General features: G+C 49.1%; 2 protein-coding genes across 10 annotated transcripts in view; one reads left to right on the forward strand and one right to left on the reverse strand.

Annotated features, from left to right (window-relative positions):
- The window catches only part of LOC100983469 (carboxyl-terminal PDZ ligand of neuronal nitric oxide synthase protein), a 312,534-nt gene that overhangs the window by 6,438 nt on the left and 291,748 nt on the right, over positions 1-14,348 (reverse strand). For 5 of the 7 annotated variants that reach the window (XM_003824560.5, XM_008978235.4, XM_034939235.3 and 2 more), the window contains one exon: positions 13,137-13,289. In XM_003824560.5, the coding sequence (XP_003824608.4) occupies positions 13,137-13,289 (153 nt within the window). Of the gene's footprint in view, positions 1-1,310; positions 2,174-9,870; positions 13,290-14,348 lie in introns of those variants that run through there. The other 2 variants (XM_003824561.4, XM_063598776.1) reach the window with 2 other exon arrangements.
- Positions 2,356-9,722, forward strand: SPATA46 (spermatogenesis associated 46). Of its 3 annotated transcripts, none has more exons than XM_003824562.5 (3): positions 3,475-3,654; positions 4,942-5,055; positions 5,729-9,722. In XM_003824562.5, the coding sequence occupies exons 1-3, from the start codon at positions 3,552-3,554 to the stop codon at positions 6,295-6,297; spliced, it is 786 nt and encodes a 261-aa protein (XP_003824610.1). In that variant the 5' UTR covers positions 3,475-3,551; the 3' UTR covers positions 6,298-9,722. The 3 variants fall into 3 exon arrangements, with proteins under 3 accessions (XP_008976486.1, XP_003824610.1, XP_008976485.1); XM_008978237.4 differs by having other exon boundaries at positions 3,499-3,654; positions 5,672-9,722; XM_008978238.4 differs by lacking the exon at positions 4,942-5,055 and having other exon boundaries at positions 2,356-3,654.

The following is a 14,348-nucleotide window of genomic DNA, read 5'->3' on the forward strand; positions in this document are numbered from 1 at the left end:
TTGGGTGGCAGGGAGGAAAACCTGTGGGAAGTGAAGTGGAGACTACTCTCTGCGGATGAGCCCTGTGCCCTGCACCACTGCAGGGTGAGGACCTGCCAGGGAACAGCATGACAGCATCTCTGGGACACAGGGCCCGAGCTGGCTGGGCTCCGGATAGACCCACCACACCAGCAGAAGCTTCCAGCCCGCTCCACAGCAAGCAGGGTCATCAACTCCTGATGATTCTCCTAAGTGTGTATCTTGCCACATCATCCACTTTGGCACAATTTGCCTCTCAGGTCCCACATCCTTCTTATTTTCTTTAATCACGTCATCCGCAAACTAGCAAAGAAGATTTGGAAACCAAACCATTTAACTATTTCCCCCCAAACCAGAAAGTAAATAGACAACAATGAAACTGTACGAAATGCCTGGGGAAGGCAAATTGCCACCACTTCCCAAATCAGACATTTCCCTGGTGGTCTCCTTATTGGTTTAAAGTGACTTTTCAGAGCAGACATACTCGTTTTTAAAAAGGCAAGCACCAAAAACACCTGTCAAGGTGATTAGTAAATTATAAGCTATTATTATTTTTAAAACACTCTTTGTAATAAACAGAACTCTGGATTATGCACCATTTTGGATTTCCTGTATTTTTTGCTCTCTACCCTTCATAACATAGTCTATAATGCACTGAATTCTTAAGTAATGTAAAGATAGCCTACCATGCACTCCCTTTACCCTTGTCTAAGTCTTTCCAGTAAATACACCTTGTCTTAAAATGGTAAGGTCCTTGAGGGCCATAGCGCCTGAAGTGTTTATCTTCTACAATGCCCAGCTTGGGGTCTTGCACGATAGTAGGCATTTAATAAGTTTGTTTAATTGAATTTGACTTTTATATGAATTCTTAAAAATTGCATGACGGACTGACATTGTAGGGAAACTGCTCACAAGTCTTTCTCCACTTATAAAAACCACTCAAAACTCCCTCTATGGGAGTGGTCTTCAGGGGCTCTTGAGGTCAGACCCGGAGAACTGCCCTTCTATTCAAAGTGAAAGTGGGGCTCTGGCTGAGGGTCCCTTTATCCCTATGTCTGAGGACGTGCAATGGGTCCCTTTCTTGATGATGACGCTAATGACCCCCACACATTATCTCTCTTGCTTCAGGACTAGAGGCTTGATGGTTCAGAAAATAATGGCAATGGAGGACAGAGAGATGACTGGACCCCAGCCAGGTGGCCCTCCCAATGGTACCCCCCAACATGCACACACCCAAGCAGAGGAGGGCATCTGGGGATGTAAGCCATCCACAAAAAAACAGGATATCTTACCTGTCCGAGAAAGGGGCTCGGAAAGCAGGTGGGAAACAAACAAAAGAAAGACACATTTTACGTAGTGACCAGTCACTTTGAGAGTGTCACCTCCTGCCTGGGTCACCAGCACCAGCATACCTCGGGAGGACACAGCACACAAGACAGGGGACCTGCTACAACGAGTGGTGTGCACCCTGGAACCGCCAGGCTCCCACAAACTTTTCAGTGACTAAACCAAAACCGGGTCGCATTTTAAAAACTCTACACAGGCACTGAGAGATTCTGCCTCCCATATTTCCCCCCAGTATTTTAAGCTCCCTTTACTTTAAGTCTGAGGTTGCAGTGGGAGAGTCTGAAGTTGGCAGTCGGAGAAATGTGATGGGTCAAGACAGAATGCAATTCCAAGTCCTCGGGGTCCTGTGTGCATCACTCACAAGTATGCTACTGTCCACATGTCAATCACTGGGTTTTAGCCAGGAAGATGTTCGTCCACTCCAGTTTAGAGTCTAAACTAATAACATGGGTAAACCAAGTAGCAGAGAGGTTTGCCCAATATCACACAGGTAGCTCATGGCGGAGCAGGGTTAGAAGTCACATAAGCTGATGCCCAGACTCACGAGCTTTCTCTACACCATAATGGACCAAATGAAATTGCTGATACCCCCCAAACTGCCAAAGTATGTGGCTTCAACTTACTTTCCAATACATGCTAATGTTCCAAACCAGGCTATCTGGGAGGAACACGAGGGGAATCATGTTCTCCCATTGTCCTTCGAATGTTTCAGTACCGTGAATAAATACACACAGGAAGACAACTCTGGGCTCTCACGTGCAGAAGCTAACTCACACTTCACTCACACATGCTCGACAGCACTGCAAAACAAGCCCATACTATTTCCAGAGCGGCCATAGCTCCCCATGCAGCATAAACATACCTGCCATCTAGATCTGCAGCCCTGCTCTGTATCTAGTTGACATGTTGTGATAATCTAGAAAGGGGTGTCTTCAGCTTATCTTCCAAGTGTCACAATCATCTTTCACCTTATTCCACACCTCGTTAGTGCACAAGGCTTTGTTACAGGACAAGCGAAACGAAGAGGCAACCTTGCCTCTCTGGAGTCCCAGAGTCTCCCCATCAAACTGACTTAAGCAATGAGCAAAATAGTATTGAGTAAGCCACCCATTTGTGCTTTAGTCACTTGCTAAAAAGAGCACCAACCACTGAAAACAATATTTGGCCCCTATTCTTAGGGAATACACATTGAAGTACTTAGGTATAAAAGGACATAGTGTTTATAACTTACCTTCAAATAGTTCACAGAAAAAATTAAGTATATACACATACACACGGGGCAGGGGGCAGGAGGAAGGGGACGGATACAGCAAATGGGGTAAAATGTTAATAGGAAAATCTGGATACAGGGCATAAGGGTGTTCTTTGTATTGATTTTATTTTTTGCAGCTTTTAAGATGGAGTCTCGCTCTGTCACCCAGGCTGCAGTGCAGTGGTGCTATCTCAGCTCACTGCAGCCTCTGTCTCCCAGGTTCAAGCGACTCTCCTGCTTCAGCCTCCCAAGTAGCTGGGATTACAGGCACCCACCACCACGCATGGCTAAATTTTATATTTTGAATAGAGATGGGGTTTCACCATGTTTGTCTGGCTGGTCTTGAACTCCTGACCTCAAATGATCCACCCGCCTTGGCCTCCCAAAGTGCTGGGATTATAGGCCTGAGCCACTGCACCCAGCCTAATTTCTGCAACTTTTACAAATTTGAATTTCCAAAGAAAATGTGAAAAATATATAAACCTCAAAAAACAAACTAAAACAAAACAATAAAAATATTTGCTGACAGAGATTAGGCTGATAAAGGAGAAGAAAAGGAAGGAGATTATTCAGACAGGACAGAGGTTTCCAGGGCTGGAGGGCTGGGGGTAGACAGTGTCAACACAGAAAACTGATGATAACAAAGATAAAAGGGGACAAATAGACAGCATCACTATAGTATCTCTACTACATTCTTCTCTCTGGGTATTCTCAATCAGGGCCTGCCACTGGGCAATGGCAAGTCAAATACAATCTTTACACATTTTAATCTTGCTTGCAGTAGACTCCATTCATCTTCCAAAGGGTAACCTAGTTGGTAGTGGAATCATGTGCCTTGTGACATCAACTGTGCTCAGAATGTTTATCCTCTGGACAAACCAGCCAGCCTCTCCAGAGCAGGCGTGTGATCTCTGTACCCCGCAGTGGTCAGAATATGGAGAACTTCTCACTCCTCAGCATCTCTGGACCTCCAATCTCTTCCTCCGCCCTGAGTGCTTTTCCCGACATTATGTTCTCTCGTGCCACCAGCCTGCCAGGTAAACTTTGGTGCCACTAGGGCCACAAAGATGTGGTTTTTTTTGAAGCGTTTAATTGAGTACCCTACCAGATCATGTTACAGGACCACGATTTAGTGAGAAAGTCAAATTACGCATGGGGAGAAAATAATTTTTCAAAATGCTGCATTTGTGGTAAGTAGTTACTGCTGTGTATTGATTTTTGGTAAGGGAAGAAAGGGGAAAACTTTTTTTTTTTTTTTTTTGAGACAGAGTTTCACTCCTGTCGCTCAGGCTGGAGTGCAATGATGTGATCTCGGCTCACTGCAACCTCCGCCTCCTGGGTTCAAGTGATTCTCCTGCCTCAGTCTCCATTTATCATCAAGTTTTTCCCCCTAGATTGTGCATGAAATCTCAAGGTGGCAGTATGTCTACATAGAGTAGAAACTAGTTTTAGCTCTGTTTTGACAAGTTTGGAGAGGATTTGGAGTTAGCCAAATCAGAGAAGCCTAAGCAGCAGCATAAACTGATGAGCACATCATGGAATAAAGTTGGACACCCTGAGGACTCCCTGTTCAAAATACGGTTCTTAGACTTGCAACATCTGCATCGTCTGGGAGCTTGTTAGAAATGCAGAATCTCAGGTTCCCACCCCAGACCCACTGAATCAGCATCTGTGTTATTAACAAGATCCCTAGGGGATCCCTATGCACAGTAAAATGGAGAAGTACTGCTCAGTGGAGTAGGCCTCCTAAGCATCCATTTGTCTACATATATGACATTTATAAATTTGTCCCCCAAACTGAACACAGCTGCTATTCTGGGATTTGAGGCAGGTCAGCTTTTTGTCCAAGTGTTAGCACTCCAGAGTGTGCCGTGCAGTGATGGCCCACGGGAAACCTGACTGTGGGTATGAGATGTTTCAACTGGACAATCCTCAAAGCGGGCATGGAACATTGCTCTGCAGCCTGTGACTCTGGGTCCCAGGATGCTCAGGAGACTGGCAATGCGGAGTGAAGCCATCCGCGTGATGAGATGCAGGAGGGTTAGGTGAGGGGCAGGCCAGGCGGAGAGGTGTCATCTGGGCTACATCATAAATCCCACTTTCCAGAGGATCTTTCTGAGGCCTGAATGAAATGGCCCCATTCAGAATTCCCCAGGATGTCATCCAGAATAGCTCTGCCTGGCTGAGTTCGAGAGTTCACTGTTCTGTTTCAGCGTTGAGATGCCTTGAAGTACAGAGGTTGAGCCCCTAGGTATGCCTGGGGGAGTCCCAGAAAGTGGAATCCCAACCTTGCTCAGCTCACCAGTGTTTCTTCTATAACCCAGACATTGCAAAGACAGCAGTACCCACTGAGGCATCCAGCCCAGCTCAGGCCCTGCCACCCCAGTACCAAAGCATCATTGTCAGGCAAGGGATACAGAACACAGTGCTCTCACCAGGTGAGGACTTCTCTGACTCTGGGCGGGAATGTGTGAGAGGCTAAGGATGAAAAGGGGCTGCTTCCCTAAGGAAGCAGAGGTGTCTGGAAGCTGGACCCCCACGCGCGGTCTTGTCACCTGCAGCCTCCTACCTGGCCCTTCTTCCTTTGGTAGACACCCACAGGCCTGGGGCTCTCGCCTTGCCTCCCCTCTCCTGTCTCTGAAACTGGTGTGCAAGAGCAGTTTCTGGCTGAGTGGGCCGTGGAGGGATCAAGATGAGCAGTGAGGCTGAAAAAAGGGTTACAACCATGGGTGGCGAAAAGAGGGACTGTGGGAGGCCGCCGGTTTGGCTATCCGCTGGGTCACCTGTCTGTGTCTATCCTTAGAGGAGTCAGTGGACATGGTGTCTCCAGGAGGGGAAGGCCTTGAAAAATACCAAGGCTTACCAACTAAAAGCAGCCTCTCCTGCACCAAGATCCAACAGCCCTTTGTACCCCTAGAAAAAGAATGCAGTGAGAAGGAATGCCCTTGGCTGCTCTTACCACTGTCTTGCGTCTGCTCTCAGAACTGCAATCGTGGTGGGGTGGAGGTAACCGAGGTCATGCCTGATGTTTGCCTTCTTACCTTTCTGCTCCAGCATCCTTAGCTCCACTGCTTCCTGCCAGAGACTCAGACCTGGTCCTTTCCTTTGCAGACTGCAGCTTGGGGGACACCCAGCACGGACAGAAGCTGAGGCGGAACTGCACTATCTACCGGCCCTGGTTCTCCCCCTACAGCTACTTCGTGTGTGCAGACAAAGAGAGCCAGCTGGAGGCCTATGACTTCCCAGAGGTGCAGCAGGATGAGGGCAAGTGGGACAACTGCTTTTCTGAGGACATGGCTGAGAACATCTGTTCGTCCTCTTCCTCCCCAGAGAACACTTGCCCTCGAGAAGCCACCAAGAAATCCAGGCATGGCCTGGACTCCATCACATCCCAGGACATCCTAATGGCTTCCAGGTGGCACCCAGCACAGCAGAATGGCTACAAGTGCGTGGCCTGCTGCCGCATGTACCCCACCCTGGACTTCCTCAAGAGTCACATCAAGAGGGGCTTCAGGGAGGGCTTCAGCTGTAAGGTGTACTACCGCAAGCTCAAAGCCCTCTGGAGCAAGGAGCAGAAGGCCCGGCTGGGAGACAGGCTCTCCTCCGGCAGCTGCCAGGCCTTCAATAGTCCTGCTGAACACCTTAGGCAAATTGGCGGTGAAGCCTACTTATGTCTCTAGAGAGATGCCAATAAAGTTAGTCACAGCCTTCTGTCCAGTCTGAGGTCACCCCGCACAGCCTGCTGTCCTTCCCAGAACCCGGCTCTCATCCCCTTTGGCTAATGGTTGCCTAGCAACACCAGGCACACACCCTCCCCTTTCTCTCTTTTAAAAATAAAGACAATACTTGAAGTTTGGGAAAATCATCTAAGATAGAGGTTCTCAAAGGTGCCCAGCTGGCAGTACCAGCAACCCCTGGGAACTCTCAGGCCCTCCTCAGACCTACTGAATCAGAAACTATGGGTCTGGGGCTGGCGGTCTATGTCCTAACCAGCCCTCCAGGTGACTCCGATGCAGCTCAGCTGTGAGAAGCACTGCTCTAGGATTCTGGCCTCTGCTTGGTCCCTATGTGGTCAGTCCTTGCCCCACCCTGGGAAGAAGGGGCTGGATGCCCTTTCCTATTTGCATGGGGAAGAATCTCTGCAGTTTTAAAGGCTTCTTTGATGGTAGATCTTCTGAGGGGGGAATGTGGAGGAAAATATGCCTCTGAGTATAAGGCAGGTAAGAGGCAGATGGGGCTGAGCTCACCCGGGACTGAGCTCACAGGCACTACCATCATTCACTTAGAACAGCCATCCAGTGCTGGGGCAGAATAGAATCAGTTTTGACCCAGGAGACATCTTTTCTTGGCTGCTTTGAGCCAGGTGAAAATAGGCAGGTAAACATGGGAACCTATTGCTTCCTGTTACCAGGTAATGTGTCCAGTGGGCAGCCCTGACTCTGCCTCCATTTCTGAGTGAACCTCCTGGTCCATCTGACCCAGAAAGATGGATAAGCATCAGGGATGCAGCAGAGACATCTATCTTGACTGTAATGTGTTTTTTAAAAAGCACCAAATGCTTGCTGGTCAACCTTTCAGGCCTCATTTACCTCTTGCTTTATCACCCTGATGACTCAGTAGCCCCTCCACTGCAGTGGGCACTGCCTTGCAGGGACCCTGGCACAAACCCCCGCCCTGGTCTTTGCCTCCCTCAGGGCTTGGCCAGCAGGTGGTGTGGAGGGTCCTCCCTCACCTCCCAAAGGCTTTTCCTCCAGAGTCTTATCTGTGGCTTAGCAGAGCTGCTCTGCTTATCAGTGTGCTGCTAAAATCTCATTTATGGTCGTTCCCCACAGAGTGGGAGGGAGGCTGGGCTCGATCCCCATCGCATCATATGCTGTGAGACCACTGCGGCCCTGTGCCCTCGAGCCAAGCTTCTCACCCCATTCTGTCCCCAACCCCACCCAGCCTGCATCCCAGAGTCCACTTGACTGCCAGGCTCCAGCTGGGCTGGGAGCCAGGACAAGGTCACAACCTATCCAGTCCAGTGTGCAGAGGTCTCCAGGCAGCCCTGACATCACTCCCAGGACCCTGTGCCCTGAAAGGGCAGATGAGTGGCTCTGGGCAATCTTTTTAATCCTCACTCTGAGCTACTGTTGTCTCTGTCCTTTGCCAACCCCATGCTCCCTTCTCTATGGCATCTGTGCAACAGGCATAGAACATATCACGAGAAGGAAAACAAGCAGGCCAGGGACTGAGCCTAGGTGCCATGGCACGTGCCCATCCCGCCTGCCAGGTGCTCGTGGTTAGTGTCTTCTCCCTAAAGACAGGGCGTTTTCCACATTCCACATTTAATGTTGTATCAATGTAACCCCAGGAATTTTCTCAGTACAGAGCTAAGTTTTAGCAGAGCAGGAAAAAGCACCCAGCACTGTACTGAGCAGCACAGGTGCAGGCAGAAGGAAGCTCCCTAAAAGGGAAATTGTTCTGTATCCTGGGTCACTGCCAGGCACTCTCTACTGGGTGCTTTTAAAATACAATCTCATTTACTTTCCATAGTAGCTTTGTGTGGTTTATACTATCCCCATTTTCTAGATGAGAATACAAAACTCAGTTCAGTTCACTTAGCCAGAAAAGAACAGAGAGCATGTGAACCCAGTTGATCTAACCTTTTCAACTTTCTCTCTAGCCTGGGCCTGACGAAGCATCAGGCCTAACACATCCTCTGCCTGCAAAATGGCTAAAAGTTCCAGCCAAAGTGACCTGGCTTTTCTAAAGTCTGTTCTGTGTGATCCCACAGCTCCTCATTCCTCAAACACTCCCTCCTTTACCAGGCTCCTCTGCCCTTTCATTTGTACTCCTTGCAGGGAAGCCTACATTCCCATGAGTCAGGACTTCTGTGCTGAGCTGTGTCATAGTGATACCATGATCCCCGCCGAGGTAGGTATGAATAGGAGCCTGTTTTGTCCCCAATATGAACATTTCTGGAATGGGCCTATTCAGACTTCTACCAACTACATATTTCAGGCATTTAGTCATGAAGTCCGTGAAATAGTATAATCTTTTTTTTTTTTTTTCCTTGAGACAGGGTCTCACTCTATCATCAAGGCTGGAGCGTGCAGTGGCATGATCTCCGCTCACTGCAACCTCTGCCTCCCAGGCTGAAGCCATCCTCCCACCTCAGCCTCCCAAGTAGCTTGGACCACAGACACTCACCACCATGCGTGGCTAATTTTTATGTTTTTTTTTTTTTTTTTAGTAACGGTCTTTCCCCATGTTGCCCAGGTTGATTCAAACTCCTGAGCACAAGTGATCCACCTGCCTCGGCCTCCCAAAGTGCTGGGATTACTGGCATGAGCTGAATAATCTTGATTATACAATTACACAGTTATATTGGCAAATATCTATGATGTAGTAATTTTTCAAGCACTCAGAACTTGATGCTGGCCAGGTGTGGTGGCTCATGCCTGCAATCCCAGCACTTTGGGAGGCCAAGGTGGGAGAATTGCTTGAGCTCAAGAGTTTGAAACCAGCCCGGACAACATGGCGAAACCCGTCTCTACAAAAAATAGAAAAATTAGCTGGGTGTGGTGGCACACACCTGTAGTCCCAGCTACTCAAGAGGCTGAAGTGGGAGGATCATGGAGCCCAGGGAGGTCAGGGCTGCAGTGAGCCATGATCATGCACTCCAGCCTGGGCGACAGAGTGAGACCCTGCCTTAAAAACACCTGAAAAACAAAAAGCCCTGAAACCCAAAACCAAAAAAAACCAACTGGCTGCTACTACCCACATATTCTAATGATATTTGGAGTTTAAAAAAACCTGGGATTGGCAGAGTCGGCAAAAATGGGTGTAGACAAGTTTCCCAATCTCAGAACTACTGACATTTGGGGCTGGATGATTCTTTGTTGTGGGGGGCTGTCCTGTGCATTGTAGGATATTGATCAGTATCCCTGGCTTCACTTATTACATGCCAGTAGCTTTGTGACAACCAAAAACATTTCTGGACATTGTCAGACGTCCCCTGGTGAGGAAAAATCATGCCTAGTTAAGAACCACTGATACCTCTGATCCCGCAGGGCTGATCTATATAAAGTGCAAATGAAGCCACCATCTTCCTCTCCTCCTACAGGGAACTTGTGAATCTTTCCTCAATCCCATACCCTTGGGAACCATCTCACAGAGCTGATGCCACTTGGCTTGGGAAGTGGGGTGGAAGTGAGGGGGAGAGAAGGAGCAGGTGGAATAGAAGCAGCAAGAAAAGACAATGGAAAAGCTTTTAGAAATAAGAAAGGTTTATTTAGCAAAAGCCACTAGACTAGTGACAACATCCAGGGAGTAAGTGCACTTACATTAACAGAATCTTTTCCCAGAGAGTTGATCCAACAGAGTTAATGACACAACAGCTTTAGGAAGTAGAGTGCTAGTGGGTAGAGGGTTAGGAGGAAGCAGTCAAGCAAAGAGTAAATAAAAGGAATACAATGCCTAAACAAGATCAGTTGAGAGAAATGAGGCTAGGAAGAGGTTTTACAGAGAGAGCATTGATATAAGCAGGAATATAAGGAATACAATTTTTAATCCCAATATACAGTCCATCCAGTGCAGAGAAATTCTTTCCTATCTCCATAACTGTGGGAGCCTCCTGTGCACGAGAGTCTGCTGGCACCTGGGGCAGGCTGGGGCAGGCACCAATAAGGTTAGCACCCCTGGTGTCCATTTGTCCTCCATATAGGGCAGAGTAGAAGAATGAAAGAGAGGAAGGCAGAGTTGAGTTAGCAGAGCAAGAAGCAAGGAGGGAGGACAGGGTGACATCGTTGGGAAATCAGGTCTGCAATGTTCCCTTTCCTGCCCAGTTGGCCCTGATGGAGGGTTGGTGGCTGGTGATCCTTCAAGGCTCCTAGATCTGTCCTTTGTCTCCCATCTCCACACACCAAGTATGCACTGGTTTGGGTCCACTAGGGAGATGCCAATACACAAACTAGTCCTCCAGGGAGGGCCTGAATTGGGGAAAGGGTGGCGCCCAGGCAGGAAGAAACCACCATGGAACACCCCAAGGGCAGGAGTCTTGGATGGGTCCCAAAGTCAGCAACACAGATAACTAGTTTCTCCAATTCTTTAATTTCTCCATTTCCTTTCGTCTATCCAATCTCAAGTTTTTACAGGCCATTTAGAAGCAGCCTTCCTCACCCACTCCCTGGCCACATCCCACACAAGCCCTCTCCATCCACATTCCATACACCTAATCCACTGGCCTCTGGCTTTATCCTCAGCTCCGGCTTATGTCCAGAAAACAGACTTTTCACTCCTCTGGACGTTCAAAATCTTAATAATCTAAGTGGTCTTGGACTCAGGGAACCCTGGGTTAGATTTCATAAGCTAGGTAGGCTCAGCCACACTGGATTCTGACAGCTGCTCATTTAGTTTCATGGATCTCACTTTCCTGGTTCTTCCTTTTCTGTGTAACTGTACCTATTTCCAATGGCAAATTAGATCAAAACAAAACAAACAGAACCATGCCTCTCCAACTAAATGCATATTAGAAAACACAAATCTGTTGCTGATTCAAACACCCTGGAGATCCCCATTCTTTTCCGTCTGGTTACAATCCTACATATATGTACACACTTTCCCTCACACATGTATATATAAACACATGTGTACACACACACACAAAACACACACACACACACACCACCCGATCCTATTTCCACTGACGCCCTGATGCACCAAGGAAGGCTAACATAAAACTGAATTTATTTCCTTTAATTTGGACTTTCTGGGCTACAAGAAAACCAACTGTGGCCATTAGAAGAGGACTGCACTTTTATTTATATACAATCTAAAGGAAAGCTAGGGTCCATGGACTCCATTTTGGGACAATCATATCCTTGCCGATTGACCCTCCAATAACACTGCAGTTTGCATCTGTACCTTGTTGTCTAGGATAAAGACTTAATTCCCCGAACATATGACTCTAGCAGGTCTCAGCAATCTCTTCAGGCATTTGAAAATCTGTTAACAGCCACTTATGGCCTTACAGGAGCAAAGGAGCTTTTCCTCATCGCCCCAGCCAGCCCGTTAAGGAGTGGTGATCCCTAGGCAAAGCCTAGATCATAAAAGATAAGACAATTGCACATGGCACTTTTTATAGGTGTGCTCAAGGCACGCACCCAGAGAGATGGGCCAAGGGTGGCAATGGCTGTGGTCCCTGACCCAAGTGGCAGTGATTCAGAAGAGTGGACAAAAACAGTCTCACAGTCTCAGCTATCAGCTTGCATTTGTTCTTTTTTTTCTCTTTTTTCTTTTTTTGCAGTAAAAACTGACCACCACTGCCCAGTGGAGGGGACAGGTTGAGAGGTAAGGCTGGGGGCTCTGGTCCTCTGGGGCTTTCAGAGAGGTAAAGTGCTGCAAAAGCTTCAGCTGGACAGGACACGGGGGAGGTGAGGGGCAATTCCCAGCTTCCATTTAGATGGGCTGGGCTACAGGCAGGAGGTAGGCAGGGCAGGACTTTCAAAACAAGAATCAGATCTAAGTGATTTGGAGCAGCAGACAAGCTGTCCTCCCCCTGGGCTCTCACACCAAGGGCCTGAACCATGTTAAAGCTTCAAGGCTCCCTTTGTAGCAACATTCAATGTCCGGCTGGAGAAAATGTTTGGATTCAGTTCCTCTAAAAGCTTATCCACTGTGACACATTCCAATTCCATGCTCACCCTACAAGGACTAGCCTGGCTTTTGCGGTCCAGAGCACTCAATCTCTACAATCTCAGCAAGGGCCTGGAGAAGGAATTCCTCCCATAAAGGTAGGGGGAGGGTTAGGCAACTCGCAGCATCGTGATATCCAGAAACAAAGTACCTGAGAAGGTACCGATGGCTTCCCTTCCTGGTCGGGACCATGGAGACGGGGAGAGTGAGGGGGTAGGGGGGCATCACGGACAAAGCGTGGGAGCCTGACGATGCAGCAGGTAGGGGCAGGTCCTCCAGCAGCCTGGCAGTCCTGGAGAGAGACCCTCTCCTGAAGCCATGGGCTCTGGAAGGCCTTACCTCCACCACCCTCTAGTCACAAGTAGGAGAGGAGCTGATTCACCTCTGGGAATCCGATTTCTTCCCCACTTTACCCTCCAAAGCAGAATCTCAATCCTTTCCTGAAACCTCACACTCTCCCGGGCCCTGGCTGGCATTCTCCTCGGCAGCGCGCATTCACTGGGCATCCCCTACCCGGGCAGCAGCCAGACACGGCCCCTCCAGCCACGCCGCCGCCTCCATCTCCTCGCCCTCGGCACCTACACGGCGATCTCATCATCCAGGCCGTCGCCCAGCTCCTGCCTCTGCAGGACATTCAGCAGGCGCGGCAGCTCCTCCTGGGACCACGAGTCGCGCTCCTCGCTCTCGTCCGTGTTGGACTCGTACTCCGAGGCGATGCCTGACTCTCGGAACTTGATGAGCTCCAGACCGCCCAGGAGCGCCTCACCCTGCGCTGGGGGCGGGGTGTCCTCGGGCGGAAGAAAGCGAAAGCACTCCAGCTTCACCAAGCAGTCGCGCCTACCTAAGGGGCTGCCCGCAGGGTGGGCAAAGTCAGCCAAGCCCGCGCCCAGCGGCGGCGAATGCAGGTCCTCTGGCTTAGGGGTCGTGGGGTCACAGAGCACGGGCAGGGCTCCGGAGCGGAAGGTGATCTCCAGCAAGCTGTCCTGGGAGCCCACTGCAGGGGAGACAAGAGGTAGCAGAGGGGCAGCGTTAGGCAAGGTTGTTGATTTGGGATGCCCGCCTTCTGCCCGCCCGTGCCCTGCAAAAGCCCTTCCCAGACCAGCTTAGCAGCACCTCTCCGGGCTTTGGGTCTCTTAACACTTCACCCTTCCTCCCGCCCCCACATAGCTCCAGACACACCTCGCTGGAGGGGAGGAGCTTTGGGACGTGGTAAAGGCGGGGACATAAGAACCATATGATGGTTCTGGTAGCCACTGAAGGCTTTGAATAGGGTTAGTGGTAGGAAAAAGGTACCAATTGAGAGAACCATGTTAGAAGCCTGTGGTAACCGTTAGTACAATCATGTAAATAAGCATTAATTAGGATAGAGCAGAGTTTCAATGAACAATGTGGAAAATCCAGAGAGGCTTCCAGAGTGGTGAAGGGCACTGGTTTCCAATCCACACCTCTGGGCTACTTTAAAAATACAGGCTCCCAGACCAGCCCTAGACAGAACGATGTAGGATCTCAGTAGGTAAGATGCATTTTTAAAAGAGCTCATGGGATGGTTTGGGGGAACCACTGGTATAGTTGGAACAAAATTTTGCAATCAGATCTAGGTTTGAGTCTTGGCTCTGCTCCTTGCTAGGCCTATAACCTTGAGCTAGTTACTTAACCTCCCTGAGTCTGTTACCTCATCTGTAAAATGGCATCCCATTTTTCTGCAGCAGAACTACAGGGATTAAATGAGCTCACAGGCAAAAAATTCTATCACAGTTTCTGGCACAATATGTGATCAATGGGTATTTGCTGGTCCACAGCCCACACACACTCTGAGCATGCAAACAACCCATGGAAAGGCTCAAGAGGAAGGTGTGAAAATGTGTGGCGATCTACAGCTGCCCAGTCCAGCCCAGGGGTACTGAGTGTAGAGACAGCTTCTCAAGCAGGGGCCAGGCAACCTCTGCTATTGCCCAGCAGAGCAGTGCAGCCAGATTCCACTGCCTTATCCACTGAACAGATATACTGCCCCCAGCTTTTTCTATGTGACAGAGTCTTGAAATACATAGCGCAG

The sequence above is a fragment of the Pan paniscus genome, chromosome 1 (genome assembly GCF_029289425.2).
Source record: "Pan paniscus chromosome 1, NHGRI_mPanPan1-v2.0_pri, whole genome shotgun sequence".
Classification (NCBI taxonomy): domain Eukaryota; kingdom Metazoa; phylum Chordata; class Mammalia; order Primates; family Hominidae; genus Pan; species Pan paniscus.

Bases quoted from the DNA above. Each gene is read 5' to 3' on its own strand.
- SPATA46 (XM_008978237.4), top strand. From the start codon at position 3,552: ATGGAGAACTTCTCACTCCTCAGCATCTCTGGACCTCCAATCTCTTCC. The intron at 3,655-4,941 runs GTAAACTTTGGT...TCTATAACCCAG, and splicing joins TCGTGCCACCAGCCTGCCAG to ACATTGCAAAGACAGCAGTA. The intron at 5,056-5,671 runs GTGAGGACTTCT...TTTCTGCTCCAG, and splicing joins GAACACAGTGCTCTCACCAG to CATCCTTAGCTCCACTGCTT.